General features: G+C 44.6%; 1 protein-coding gene across 49 annotated transcripts in view; it reads left to right on the top strand.

Moving 5' to 3' along the window:
* The window catches only part of SORBS1 (sorbin and SH3 domain containing 1), a 284,604-nt gene that overhangs the window by 204,991 nt on the left and 64,484 nt on the right, over positions 1-15,129 (top strand). For 47 of the 49 annotated variants that reach the window (XM_074999623.1, XM_074999656.1, XM_074999654.1 and 44 more), the window contains 4 exons: positions 1,059-1,106; positions 1,213-1,342; positions 2,706-2,820; positions 8,125-8,208. In XM_074999623.1, coding sequence (XP_074855724.1) covers positions 1,059-1,106; positions 1,213-1,342; positions 2,706-2,820; positions 8,125-8,208 — 377 coding nt within the window. The remainder of the gene's footprint in view (positions 1-1,058; positions 1,107-1,212; positions 1,343-2,705; positions 2,821-8,124; positions 8,209-15,129) is intronic. The other 2 variants (XM_074999642.1, XM_074999635.1) reach the window with 1 other exon arrangement.

The following is a 15,129-nucleotide window of genomic DNA, read 5'->3' as shown; positions in this document are numbered from 1 at the left end:
GTGCATTTCACTGTCCCAGGCTGTCCATCAACACAAGGCAGTAGGTTTAACTGTTTTTTTTCCCCTGATAGCCTCAGCCATTCTGTGTTTCTAGCTCCTGTCATGCTGCCCATCACTCTTTTAGGTATTTCTCAAGGTTGCCAACGTTACCCACAGTTCTCTTTGCAGAATTCATTGTGGAACACTTTCCCACACTGTACCTCTTAGGCTTGAGCACACTTCAGGACATAGGCAGCGCTGTGAATTTAGATCATTGGAATAAAAGAAAAGATTGTCTTGGGGTGGTGACCATAAACTGGGTCTTGTGCACAGTGGGTTGTTTTCTAGTCCTGACATTGACTTCCTCTGAGGCCATGTGCCACTCACCTAGGACTTGTCCCAAAGCCCACTGAAGACAAGCACAGACTTCAATGCACCTTGAATCAGTCCCTAAATCTCTCAATACCTGAACTTCCCTTGTGTAAAATGGGGGTGACAACTTCTTTTCTCCCACCCTTTCATGCAGCTGGCCCATTGAGAGAGTGCTATTTGTTTGCTACGAGAGTGTGCAGCACCTAGTATGGTCTGTGTTTGTTTTGTATGAAGCACATAGTTGGTGCTTACAGAATATTTTGTCTCTGTTAATATATTTGAATTCACTGTACTAGTTAATAGAGGTCCAGTGATTGGAGCCTTTGACTGCAAGTCAAGGACTCCTGGGTTCCATTTCCATCTCTGACTCTGGCATTACCTGAGGTAGGTCCAGTGAGCTGTCAGTGCCTCAGTTTGCCTGTCAGCTTTTGGTATCACTGTTGTAATAAAACCTACTTCCTCGTAGGGGCTTTGTGGCATTAAATGAAAAATAGTTGTAAAGCACTTTGAGCGCCTCATGGAAAGCTACTAGAGAAGTGAAAAGAATTCATATAAAACCTGTTTTCTAAATTTGACTTTTACTGCTTCAAGTCCTCTCTTTGCTGTGGGTGTTTGGCACTTTACTGTTAGATTAAGAAAGCAGCAAGCCTGGAACTTCTCCTCTTAGCTACACTTTCATTTCACTTGAAAACTATTTTGTTTTTCAGATGAAGATTCTGATTCTTATTCTCCTCACTATTCCTATTCTGAAGATAGTAAGTAACAGTTCATGTAACTTTATGCACGTGAATTAGCAGTACACATCACCTTTCTTGGCCTTTTGTGAAGTTTACCAAGATTTTTGTATACGCCATTTTGCAGCAAGACCCCAGCTCTCAGTGCCTCGGTCCAAGAGTGAGATGGACAACATTGACCCTGACAAGGTTATTAAGAGATCTGCTACTCTGCCGCTTCCAACACGTACTTCATCATTGAAATCCACCACAGAAAGGTACCAAACTAAGGGAGAACCTTACAAGATCTCATTAGGGAGGGAACTCAGATGCAAAGCTTGGACTCAGGTTTGTAACTGAATTTTCCCACAGTTGAGGGCAGTTTGTATCTGTATAGCTAGGGGTTGTGTGATTCCTCTGATAAATATTGAAGCCCTAATGTGTTCCTTCATCATCCCAACCTACCCCTGCCGTTTGTCTCCTCCATCTCCATGTCTTTTTATGTAACTCAGGGTCTGTGGGGCAGGGACTGTTTCCTTTAGCGCATGTCTACAATGCCTACCACAGCAAGTTCTGATCATTTATTGTGGTCTCTAGGCACTACATCATACTATAAATATTAGCAAGTATCCAGAGTCTCTAAACCTCTTGAGTCTAAAGAAGTGAGCTGAAAGTCTTCTGAAAAAGGTCCTTTGAAAGCCACTCTGGATGTGGAAATCTAGAGACATGTGAACATAGAAACATAGAACACTAGAACTGGAAGGGACCTTGAGAGGTCAGTCCCCTGCCCTTACGGCAGGACCAAGCACCTATTAGACCATCTCTGATAGATGTCTGTCTAGCGTGCTCTTAAATATCTCCAGTGATGGAGATTCCACAACCTCTCTAGGCAATTTATTCCAGTGTTTAACCACTCTGACCTGAAGTTTTTCATAATGCCCAACCTAAACCTTCCTCGCTGCAGTTTAAGCCCGTTGCTTCTTCTCTTATCCTCAGGGGCCAAGGAGAGCAATTTTTCTCCCTCCTCCTTGTGACATTCTTTTACGACTTGTAAACCTTGTAAACATGAAATAAAGGACAGTATAGTCTAATACAGTGTTTCTCTACCGGGGTATGTGTACTTTTGGGAGTACACCAAGGTCTCCAGAGGGTATATCAAATCATCTAGTATCAGAGAGGTTGCCGTGTTAGTCTGTATCTTTGAAAACAACGAGAAGTCCTGTGGCACCTTATAGACTAACAGATATTTTGGAGTATAAGGTTTTGTGGGCAAAGACCCGCTTTGTCAGATGCATGAGTGGGAGGGAGGGTGGTTTCAGAGCAGTATTTAAAGAGAGGTGTCCCAGTAAAAGGGAGGGCCAGAGCTGACAAGGTCTGTTCAGTCAGGGTGGAAAAGGCCCATTGTCAAGTAGTATGCTCATACATAGTAATATCAGTGATCAGTAGTATCATACATACTACTGATAAATGGCCTTTTCCACCCTGACTGAACAGACCTTGTCAGCTCTGGCCCTCAGCAAGTTTCCTGCTTTAGATTAAAAATTTCCCTGCTTACTAACTGGGGAAGGAGCTTGTCCAAACAATACACTTATTGTCATGGTGATAGCAGAGTTCTGAGCTAATTAGATTCTTTTTTCTCAGGAATGATTGGGAACCACCAGATAAGAAGGTGGATACCAGAAAATACCGGGCAGAGCCCAAGAGCATTTACGAATACCAACCAGGAAAGTCCTCTGTCCTGGACAATGAAAAGATGGTAATGTTCTTTTTATCCTGCTCCATGACTTGGACTTGTGTTTACAATATGCTCTACAAGTGCTTGTATATTTCTATTTAGGTTGGTTTCCTTACTCTCATGTCACCGACTTCATGCCGTGCTCATGTGTATTTTGTTTTGCAAATGTTTGAGTAACCTCTCAACATTATCACTGCATTAAAGGCAGATCCTGGGGAGCAGAGAGGGGCCTTTCGTTTTGGATGTTGTTGTTTTCTGTGTTAAGTATGGCTCACTAACACTAGATTTTATTCTGTGTTTGGCTGTATTGACTGTCTGATGTCTTATTTGGTAACTGTCCTTACTTCTCATGCACAGCAATAGTTTATTCCATGGTGTTTGAGACAGTTGTGCAGTGCAGCAGAGCAGGCTGACTAGTGTTCAAAGATTGTGTTCTTCGGAGATCAGCAGCTTGACAGAAGGTAGCAGTCTGCTCCATACTGTGTTAGTGTCATGGAAATGCTAAAAATACATAGGGTTTGGGGTTTTTTACGAATGTTTGGGTGCTCAAAGTTGTGATAATTCTTGGAGGGGTATTTTTGAAAGGCACAGTTTAAAGTGCTGATTGTTTCTTAGGCTGTCAGTATAAGTACGGGGCCATGTTCTCATTAATGCTGTTGAACAGCATTGAGAAGTTGTGCAGAGCGAATAGTCCCTTTTATTTTGAGCTACGTCTGTGACAGGCAATTTAAAAGCAACAGAAGCACACGACTAAACTATTGAATAATACATCTGAGTCTGACTCAGGAGTTTTTCCCTGCCCAGTATTTGCATAAAAGTACCATGAGGCCTATTATTTTATCCTGGGACTCATTCTCCTGTCACACCAGCATAACACCGTCAATTTCAATGAAGTTGCTCCTGGCCCAGGCTCTGTCCAATGCCTGTCAAATCAGTGGGTCTCCTTGCTTTGACTTCAGTGAGCATTGGATACAATACCCAGGAATGAGAGGCAAATCAGCCTCCTGCAGTTCTGGTTGGAGCAAGACCCCCTTGATCTGAACAGGAATTTAGCCTAAGGACTACAGGAGGTTCAGTGGTTTACATCCTGATTCATCAGAGCACTTAAGCCCATACTTAAATCCTAGTTGAGCCAATGGGACTGTTCACATGTGCTTAAATACATTGCTGAAATGCAGTCTGAAAACAAGAAGAGGGACAATCACCAAAGCAGCTGAAAAGACTCTCACAAAGATAAGTAAAGAGTAGGGTGAGTTCTGAGAGAAATGCTCCTGACGATTTTTCTTTTTTTGCCAGCTGTCATATCAAAACACCAAGGACAGGTGCTGAAATGTAATCAGCCTCTTTTCCCCCAATGTGTCTAAATAGGATAGCGACATGTGGACCTTGTTTTGTGTTCTTGAGGGAAAGGTACAAACAGGAGAAGGGGTATGTGAAGATAAATCTGCAGTCTATTAATAGATTGCAATTGCAGTGCCATATTCAAAGCAGCGGCTGCTAGGGGCCTGTTACAAAGCGCTTGACAACAGGACGAAGATTCCCATTGATTTCAGTGGCCTTTTGATTGGTTCCACCATAAATTTTACTATTCAACAAATTCAAAATTTATAGACACAGAGACGTGGCATCTGTTTGGCTGGCATTTAGTGATAGTACCTTTTCCCTATCCACTGTGGTTTGACTAGGTTTACTCCAGACCCTTGGAAATTAACCTCTTTTTGTGGTGGCTTTATGAGGTGATGCAAAAGGTTTAACCATTCAACTTTCAGATGTAAGTGTTTCCCTTTCTCGTTCCTCCATGGGGTCACATGGCCCCATGGGGGGATGGTTTTGGGTAGCAGCCAGCTTAGGACAGGGGATAATAAAAGCATAGAATCATAGCACATGAGAACTGGAAGGGACCTTGAGAGGTCATAGAGTCCAGTCCTCTGTTCTCATAGCAGGATTAAACACTGTCTAGACCATCCCCGATAGATGTTGATCTAACCTGCTCTTACATATCTTCAGTAATGGAGATTCTACAACCTCTCTAGGCAATTTATTCCTGTGTTTAACCAGCCTAACAGAAAGTTTTTCCTAATGCCCAACCTAAACCTTCCTTGCTGCAGTTGAAGCCCATTGCTCCTTGTGCTATCCTCAGAGGCCAAGGAGAACAATTTTTTCCCTCTTTCTTGTAACCATCTTAGCTACTTAAAACTGCAGGCATGTCCCCTCTAAGTCTTCTCTTTTTTAAACTAAACAAGCCCAGTTCTTTCAGTCTTCCTTCATAGCTCATCTTCTCTAGACCTTTAATCGTTCTTGTTGCTCTTCTCTGGACTTTCTCCAATTTCTCCACATCTTTCTTGAAATACAGTGCCCAGAACTGGACACAGTACTCCTAATGAGGCCTAATCAGTGCTGAGTAGAGCAGAAGAACGACTTCCCATGTCTTGCTCTCAACACTCCTGTTAATATATCCCAGAATCATGTTTGCTTTTTTTGGAACAGAATCACACTGTTGACTCATATTTAGTTTGTGGTCCACTGTAACCCCTAGATCTCTTTCGACAGTGCTCCTTCCTAGACGGTGGCTTCCCATTCTGTATGTGTGAAGTTTTTTGTTCCTAAGTGGAGTACTTTGCATTTGTTCTTATTTAACTTCATCCTATTTACCTCAGACCATTTCTCCATTTTTGCCAGCTCATATCCTCCAAAGCAGTTCCAACACCTTCCAGCTTGGTATCATCTGCAAACTTAATATGTGAATTCTCTATGCCAACATCTAAATCACTGATGAAAATATAGACTAGAACTGGTCCAAAAGCAGACCCCTGCGAAACGCCACTTACGTCTTCCAGCATGGCTGCCAACCATTAATAACTATTCTCTGAGAATGGTTATCCAGCCTGTTATGCACCCACCTTATAGTAGCCCCATCTAAGTTTTATTTGCCCAACTTATTGATAAGAACATCATGCAAGACTGTATCAAGTGGCTTGCTAAAATCTAGGTATACAACATCCACCGCTTCTCCCTGACCCACAAGACTTGTTATCCTGTCAAAGAAAACTATCAGATTGGGCTGGCTTGAGTTGTTTGACTTGCAAGATGGAGGAAGCATAAGAAGCATAAGTACAAAGGGTTGGCACTAAATTGCAAATAATTGCTTGGTTCTAGCTGTTGTGATGGACCCAGAGAGCTGAGGGCCAGGTACATCTTAGTTTAGGCCCTAGCCCTGGCAGAACTCTGTCCTTGGCCATATCTTGTTATGATAAATGAGGTTCTCTGCTTTCTAAGGTTTTCTCCACCAGGACACAGAAATATTGTGTAAGTGTATCCGGCAATTCCTTCTTCTGCAGAAGAGCCTGGGGCAGAACTATGTAGTGGTCTGAGGACAGCAACTGGAAACCAGAAACACTTAAATTTTAAATTAATCTCTGAACACAAAATTCTTCTATGGCCTTGGCCAAGTCACTTCATGACGTCCTCGCTTTTCCCACCTGTCAACTGGGATTGGTAAAATTTACTCACCTGTAGGACACCACAGAGGTGCTGCAATAGGTAACAAGTGGATCTATCCCTTGAAAGCTCACCACATAATAAATTATTTTGTTAGACTTTAAAGTGCTACTGGACTGCTTTTTTGTTTAGGTAACAACTCAAATTCAGTTTGGGCATACATGATCACAACTCCTGACTGACTCATTTCAGCAGAAGCGGGATCCACATTTGCAAGGGCTGAATTTGGTCCATTGCTTTTTAAAGTCCTTTGGAGATGCCTACAGGTGAAATTTGTTTAAAGGCTCAGTGTTCCAGTGGGCAAAAATATTTGCCTGTGTCTTCACTGAGTTACTGTACAGACACTAATTTTGGGGTGGGATTCTGCACTGCTGCTCAGTAGAGTCACTGCACCCAAGGTATAGCTCATGAGGAGTGGTGGACCAGGGTGTCTTTATGCCAACTTTTTGCCTTTCAGATTTTTGACTGCTGAGGGAGCTGAAATGGCCACCAGCGTAAGCAGCCTTAGGCCTGCTCTAACTTATGAAAACACCTCCCCGGTGTTGCCTGCAGGATGTACAGCAGTCCAGTGTCATTTGTAGAGTTCAGTGCCATGGGAAGAGCCTCTCCTGCAGTCTTATTCTGACGCACCTCCTGCACTAGCACTAGTGGAGGAGACAGAACTCGGCTACTTATATTGACTATGTGCATGGCCTCACAACACCACAACAAAAGTATATAGAGGCTGAGGTGTGGGCCTTTCATGTCCTGCTGCAGTGACTGTGTATTTACAAAGCTCTTAAGTCCACTTAAATGAACGGCTAGACCCATTTGTGTGAAAGCTTTTAACTAGCTCTGCCTTTGTAATGTAGAGCACTAGGTTTGTTCTCTCGTATCACCAAAAGTGGGGTGTCTCTGAGGGGTAGCTGGGTTAGTCTGTATCTTTGGAAAATTCAGCTGATTCCTCGGTTCTCCCTCAGTTCTGCTCCAGAATCTGAAGAAGTGGGTCTGTCCTATGAAAGCTCATTCCCTCATAAATAAAATGGTTAGTCTTTAAGGTGCTCCAGGACTGCTTGGTTTGTTTCACCAAAAGTATGGCTACACGAGTTGTTTTGTTTAAGTAGAATTTAGGCTTGGAAGTCGAAAGAGATTTTTCTTCTCAGCTGTGCTGTTACCTGTCCTGTCTGGTTTTGCCTTCATTGTAGTTTTGCCTGATTCTTTAACATTTGTTTGTGAATAAGCAAAGTATTTTCTCCCCATTCATCCCCTTTGAGACCTGCCAGAATTGTGCTTTCTCTAACCGCGTCTTCCTCAATCTAGAATGCCACTTCTCACTCTGTTTGCTGTGTATGGACCACAGTTTCTTGCATATCCCTGTGCTGTTAAAGATGCAGTGTTTTTAGTGATGATCTGGGGCACAAAAACAGATAGTCTGTGTTTTTCAATTTTTTTTTTGTCAAATGAAAATTTAAAAACTGTTATAGCCTTTGCCTGGACTCCAAGAGAACGTTTAACAGTCGCTGCAAGAAACTGAAAATTATGAGTCCCAAGAGTCTTTCCTTGCTCTTGGCTTGCTGTGTGATTGTGACCAAGTCACTTTACAGCTATTTGCCTCAGTTTCCCCATCTAAAAAATTGAACTTGTACTCTCTCAGTGTGATATACATTTTAACAAATGATTGTAAGACAGTGAGAGGTCCTTGAATGAAATGCTAAATTATTAGGCTAATTAACCTCATTATACAATTGACAACAGTTAGACTGCATCTCTAACAGTCCCTTTCCTATATATTCTTTGCATAATGTTATCCTTCTCTTTCTTCCATTCCCCTATCACCAACTCCTTTAGACACGGGATATAAGCCCAGAAGAGCTAGATTTAAAGAATGAACCTTGGTATAAATTCTTTTCGGAATTGGAATTTGGGAAACCGGTAAGTTTACTAGCTGTAATAATTAATAAAAGTCAACCTACGCTTGTAATGATTCTATTACAGCTATACTGTATCTCCTAGGTACTGAATGAAACTGCCCTACCGAATTGAGACGTGACAGGCCACAGCTGGGTCCTGGCACTGGCATACACTAGTGTAGGTTCAGTGATCGTTTAAAAATTTTTCAAGACCGAATATTTGACCTTAAACTTAGAGGAAAGCATGGCAATAGTGAGGCAATACCATTTTCAGGTGTCAGAATAAAGCTTGTGATTTTACTTCTTAAAGATACCAGTAATTGTTCTTGTTCATTTATTTCTCCCCTTTGCCATAGTGTTGTTCCCTCCTCTTCTCTTGGCTGCTACTTAACCTATAAATAACATTAAAGCCGTGTCTACACGTGCACGCTACTTCGAAGTAGCGGCACTAACTTCGAAATAGCGCCCGTCACGGCTACACGTGTTGGGCGCTATTTCGATGTTAACATCGACGTTAGGCGGCGAGACGTCGAAGCCGCTAACCCCATGAGGGGATGGGAATAGCGCCCTACTTCGAAGTTGAACGTTGAAGTAGGGCACGTGTAGACAATCCACGTCCCGCAACATCGAAATAGCGGGGTCCGCCATGGTGGCCATCAGCTGAGGGGTTGAGAGACGTGCTCTCTCCAGCCCCTGCGGGGCTCTACGGTCACCGTGTGCAGCAGCCCTTAGCCCAGGGCTTCTGGCTGCTGCTGCGGCAGCTGGGGATCCATGCTGCATGCACAGGGTCTGCAACCAGTTGTCGGCTCTGTGGATCTTGTGTTGTTTAGTGCAAGTGTGTCTGGGAGGGGCCCTTTAAGGGAGCAGCTTGCTGTTGAGTCCGCCCTGTGACCTTGTCTGCAGCTGTACCTGGCACACTTATTTCGATGTGTGCTACTTTGGCGTGTAGACGTTCCCTCGCAGCGCCTATTTCGATGTGGTGCTGCGCAACGTCGATGTTGAACGTCGACGTTGCCAGCCCTGGAGGACGTGTAGACGTTATTCATCGAAATAGCCTATTTCGATGTCGCTACATCGAAATAGGCTACTTCGATGTAGGCTTCCCGTGTAGACGTAGCTTAAGTCAGTAAGAGTCATTATCATATTACAGCTCCGGGTCTATGGTCAGAAAGTGACAGCATCGTCGGGCTGTCGATTAATCACACTGACAAGATTAACTAAAAAAATGTAACCTTGATTTAACACATTAATCACGGTTTTAATCACATTGTTAAACAATAGCATACCAACTGAAATTTATTAAATATTTTGGACATTTTTCTACATTTTTAAACATACTGGCTTTAATTACAACATAGAATATAAAGTGCTCACTTTCTACTATTATTTAGCTGCTGTGTTTTACCTGCATTCTTCTATATATTTCATGTTGTAGCAGTCTCGCATGAAGACCCAGCACACCCAGGCGGTGAGTTCTATGGTCCCAGGGTGCCCAGGCACCAGGAATATTTTTGGCCCGGGGACCCAGCTCCACCAAAGTTTGGGGCCAGGTCTCTCCCCTAGCCCTGCCTACTGCCCTTGCACACCTCCCCCTTCCCATGCAACCCTTGGCCTGCCTGCTGCCCCCAGGCAGTTTTAAACAGACCAGGGGCCCCACTGCCATCCTCAGCAACACACTGAGGTTAAAGTGGCTTCCTGCCTGCTCTCACTCTGCACAATTCCTGCCACATCCCTGCGGCCCTGAGGGAGTCTCTGCGAGAGAGAAACACACACACACACACACACAAGGGCCATAGGGATGTACAGGAAGCTGGTCGAGTCCACTGTGTTGGTGGTGGGGGCACTGGCCCTTTTTAAATTGCTGGGGGGTGGCAGGCAGACTGGGAAATGGATGGGAGGAACGTGCATGGGCCAGAAGGCAGGCAGCAGTACATGGAGGCCCCTACCCACTCCAGGAGCTGCTGCCAGAGGGGGGCGCCTCAGGTGGGCATCTCCCACCTTTGCTCCTGTGTCCTTGCTCACTTTCCACTCCCTCCCAGAGCCTGTATCCTTTACCCCGTTCCCTCTTCTGTCCCCAAACTCCTGCACCCTCTCCAGCTCCCAAACTCCCTCTCAGAGCCTCCTGCACTCCCATCCTCTGCCCCACACCAGCATCTACACCCAGACTCCATCCTGGAGCCTGCACCCTTCCGACCCTCTTGCACCCACCCTCCCTCCCAGGTTGCAAACCCTTATTGCCTCCTTCACCCAAACTCCCTCCCAGAGCCTGCATTCCCTCCTGCACTCCAATCCCCACCCCCAGCCCAGAGCCTGCACCCAACACCCAAAGTCCATCTCTCAGCCTGCACCCCCCATCCCCTGCCACACACCCAAACTCTCTTCCAGAGCCTTAGGCAGGTGGATAAAGAGGGAGTTTGAATGTGTGTGTGTGGGGGTGCAGCTCTGAGCATTCTGGGTGCTGCTCACATGTGTATAACTTTGCCACCCCTGCCAGTGCATGTGCATTTTAAGAACACTTTAACTGCAGCTATGACAAATACAGAAAACGTACCAAGGAGAGATTTCTAGAGATAGCTACAGCGCTGGACCCAAGGTTTCAGAACGTGATGCACCTTCCAGAATCTTAGAGGGAGTTGTGGAGAAGTCATTCAGAAGTCTTAAAAGAGCAAAACTCCAATGCAGAAACTACAAAGCCGGGACCACCAGAAAAAAAAAATCAGCCTTCTGCTGGTGGCGTCTGACTCAGATCGTGAAAATGAACTTGTGTTAGTTTCCTCTACTTTGGACTGTTATTGAACAGACCCCATCATCAGCACAGATGCATGTCCTTTGTAAGACTGGTTGAAGTGTGAAGGGACATGACTATTTAGTTCATCTGGCATGTAAATTTCTTGCAATGACAGCGGCAACAGTGGCATGTGAATGCCAGTTCTCACTTCCAGGTGACATTGTAAACAAAAAGCGGGCAGCATTATTGCTGGCTAATATAAACAAACTTGTTTGTCTGGGTGATTGGCTGAACAAGAAGTAAGGTCTGAGTGGTCTGGTAGGCACTAAAGTTTTACCTTTGTTTTCGTTTTGTATGCAGTTACTTTTGCATATAATTCTGTGTTTGGAAGTCTTGTAATGAGGGAATTGAAAAATCTATTTCTTTTACAGAGCAAATATGTGTAATCAAAGTAATAGAAATAATAATAGAAAGTGAGCTCTGTATGCTTTGCATTCTGTGTTGCAATTTAAATCAATATATTTTAAAATGTAGAACACATCCAAAATATTTCATAAATGGTATTCTATTATCATGATTAATTTTTTAATCACTTGACAGCCTTGCTATAAGCTGATCTTGACCCTGTTCCTTGCTCCTTGCCTTCTGCATTAAACCTGTTCGCTGACAAATAAGGTGCAGTGGTTTGCATCCAGGATTCAGAGTTATTCTGAGAAACAATCCCCTCCAAAAAGTGAAGTCAGGAGATCCCAAATTTTCATTTCTAGTTTAACTATATAGCCTGGACTTCGCAACCATAATAATGATTACATGAATCCTAATTATCCAGTAATGACAGGTGACCTTTGGCAGAAGAATGGGTTAGGTTAGAGTTTAGAATCTGTGGCTCTTGAGCAGCATGCAGCTCTTTAAGGAGCCACTTGCAGCTCCAAGCGCTGCCGCCTCTGACTCCTCTTGTGGCTCTGGAGGCTGACGCCGCTTAAACAAAAAAAAATTAAATTCAGTTAAGCCTCCAGAGCCACTGTGCAGTCAGCTGGCCAGGCAGGGGGTGGAGGAGAAAGCCGGCAGAGCAGGGTGCCGCCTACTGTGCATGTGAAGGGAATCTGCCAGAGAGCTGGCAGGAGGCGCAGCTGAGCCTGCTGGAGCTGTGGAGAGGAGGAGACAGGGGAAGCAGTGGCCATGAAGGAGCAGTGGCAGCGTGCGGAGCTCTGCTCTGAGGCAGGTTAAAGCTAGGGTTGGGGGGTGGTTTGGGGCTGATAGGGGTTAAATCTGGGGATGGGGGGTGAGTTTGTGGGATGGGGGCTAAAGCTTGAGGATAGAGAGGGTGGCTGAGGTGGGTAAAGCCTGGAGCTGGGGCCAACTTAACTTTCTAACCGGTACAAATCATTGTGCGTGCTCTGTTCTTACAATAGGGGTGACAAAAAGTACAGTTTGACATTATTGATTTTTTATATATTTATGAAGGACTCATAGTCACATGCATTGCAGCTCTTGAACTAGTGATTTTGTAAGAGTTTGAAAAAAATGGCTCTTCTTGCTATTTCAGTAGCAGACCCCTGCATTAGTGCAAACACTAATTAGTGCACTAAGCAATATAAGTATCAGGCAGGAAGGCTACAAAGGTTTTCAACCCTAACCCAGGGGTCAGCAACCTTTCAGAGGCAGAGTGACAACATTTGACCTTTTGACCTCTATGCGCAGTCCAAGTACCAGTGATACTTTTTAAAGTCTCTAATAGTCCTACTTACAACAGCTTCAGTAGTCAATATGCAGAGCTTTGCTGTTTATGTGGTGGTTGGTAGCATTAACTGGTCTTTTAGTCTTTGAGCAAGCTCCTGGGTGCATAGGGGAGGAGGGGCGGGGCTGAGCTCCTGCCTTGGTTGCCAATGAAAATCAGCTCTTAGCACCGGTGCCACGGGTTGCTGACCCCTGATCTAGACCGTCTCTGACAGCCTATTCTGTAATTCACACCTACTCTGCTAAAGCACAACTGTGACTTAAGGAATGCTTGTGAAGTATTTTAAGATCATTGGCTAGATGGTGCTGGGGAAGTACAGCATGTATTTCTAAGCTAGTACAGTAACTTTATATGCCATTATACACTAGTGAACCAGAACAAGGGATGTTTTATATTTGCCTAACACAATACATATTGCTTCTTTCCCAGACCAGAAAAACTGCAGCGCTCTTCCTCATGCCTTCCACTTTATGGCAGAATTTTCCAAAGTGCTCAGTGTTGGCCTAGCTGCGCTCCCATTGATGTCATTGGTAGAATGTCCATTGTCGTCAATAGGATCAGAACATGACTAATGTTGAGCACTTTGGAAAAATCCCATCCTGTGCTTGCATTACAGTGTTTACATATAATAAAATAAACACACCTACCTTCTGGGTATTTGTCTAAGGCACAATTCTGTCCTGCCCTGTTTACTCACTGCTCTCGTTGACTTCAACAGCAAATTTCATGAGTATCTGAAGCTTTAGGCTTGTTGCCATTATGATTTAAAGGAGGCACCAGTCATAGTATTAAAGTCTTCCGGACACATCTTGTTTTCCAGAAGGCTGTGAGGAGACCATAACCTGTGGCTACAAACAATGTGGTCTTTAGGGCCTAAGGCAGATTTGTCTTTCTTCAATCAATTTACTTTGCAACCACTTGATCACATAGCACTTAGAAAATCTCTGCATTAATTAACCTACAGGGTGTCTAAGTAGAGAAATGAAGATGATAAGGAGAGAGGCCCACCAACACCTCTGCTCCTGTTGCAGTCCCCCACAATGTTCTCTTTGCTACAGACCTACCAAAGACTTCCGTCCAACTCTCCCACGACTGCCTCCCCTCTTTCCTTCTAGGAGAAACTGTATTAATCCCAGGGGACCTTGGTGGAGAAATCCCTTCCATCAGCTTCATCTTACGCTTGTGAGAATGGCTGCAGTTAAACACCCTAGCTGCGCTGTGACAGCTTTGTTACTCAATCAACTGCCCATTCGTTGTTAAGTTCTGGAGCTTCCAGGTGTCCCCTGTGGCTGCTCCCACCCATTTCTGTCTCAGACATTTCTGATGCCTTCCCGTGGCTGCTCCTGGTAGCGCAATAGCTGTGCAGCCTGATGGAGCTGCTCTGTGAGTCCACACATGTTGTGTTGCTTCTGTCTTACTGGTACCCCACACGATCATTTAGTCTAGGAGCACTCTGTCCTGACTGGACCTTGACCCCACTGAAGTCCTCTCTGCAGGCTGCCCTCTTCTGCTTGCTGGGTCTGACAGAGCAGCGGATAGACCTCTACGGTTGCACTCCTCCGCATCATCAAATGATGCTGGCTGCTACATGATGTTGAGTCAGAGTCTCTCACTAACTAAACTGAGGAAATCCCTGCAGTTCTCCTGCGATGGATGAATCATAGAATCCTAGGGCTGGAAGGGACCTTGGGAGGTCATCCAGTCCATCCCCCGGCCTAAAGCAGGCGCAACCCTAACTAAGTCATCCCATCCAGGACTTTGTCAAGCCGGGACTTAAAAACCTCTGGGGAATGGAGATTCCACCACCTGTCTCAGGCTATGGCTACACTGGCACAAAACTTTGACATGACCACGCAAATGGCCAAATCGAAGATTACTAATGAAGCACTGAAATGCATATTCAGTGCCTCATTAGCACGCCGCTGGCCACGGCTCTTCAAAATTGCCATGTTTCATTCCCGCATGGCTCATCCAGATGAGGGTCCTTTTCAAAAGGACCCCACCAACTTTGAAATCCCCTTATTCCTATCAGCTCATCAGCATGGCCATTTTGAAGTTTTGAGCCAGTGTAAACACAGCCTCAGTAACGCATTCCAGTCCTTCACCACCCTCCTGGTGAAACAGTTTTTCCTAACTGACACTTATCCTTGTGGAACCTCATAAGATTTCTTTTGGCTCAAACTCCAGTTTATCTAGGTCATTCTGAACCTTATCCCTGCCCTCCTATGTATCTACCTCTCCCCTTAACTTAGTGTTAGCTACAAATTTGCTGAAGGTGCAATCTATCCCCTTGTCCAGGTCATTAATAAAGATGTTGAAAAATATTGGCTCTAGAACTAATCCTTGGGATACCCCGCTTGAAACTGATCACCAGCCAGACATTGAGCCACTGACCACTACCTTTTGGGCCCAACCATCTAGCCAGCTTTCTATCCACCTTACAATCCATGTATCCAATCCATACTTCCTTAATTTAT

The sequence above is a fragment of the Carettochelys insculpta genome, chromosome 7 (assembly GCF_033958435.1).
Source record: "Carettochelys insculpta isolate YL-2023 chromosome 7, ASM3395843v1, whole genome shotgun sequence".
NCBI classification, from domain to species: Eukaryota; Metazoa; Chordata; order Testudines; family Carettochelyidae; genus Carettochelys; species Carettochelys insculpta.
Note: the sequence above shows the minus strand (reverse complement) of the source record. Positions and strands in the feature narration are given on the sequence as shown.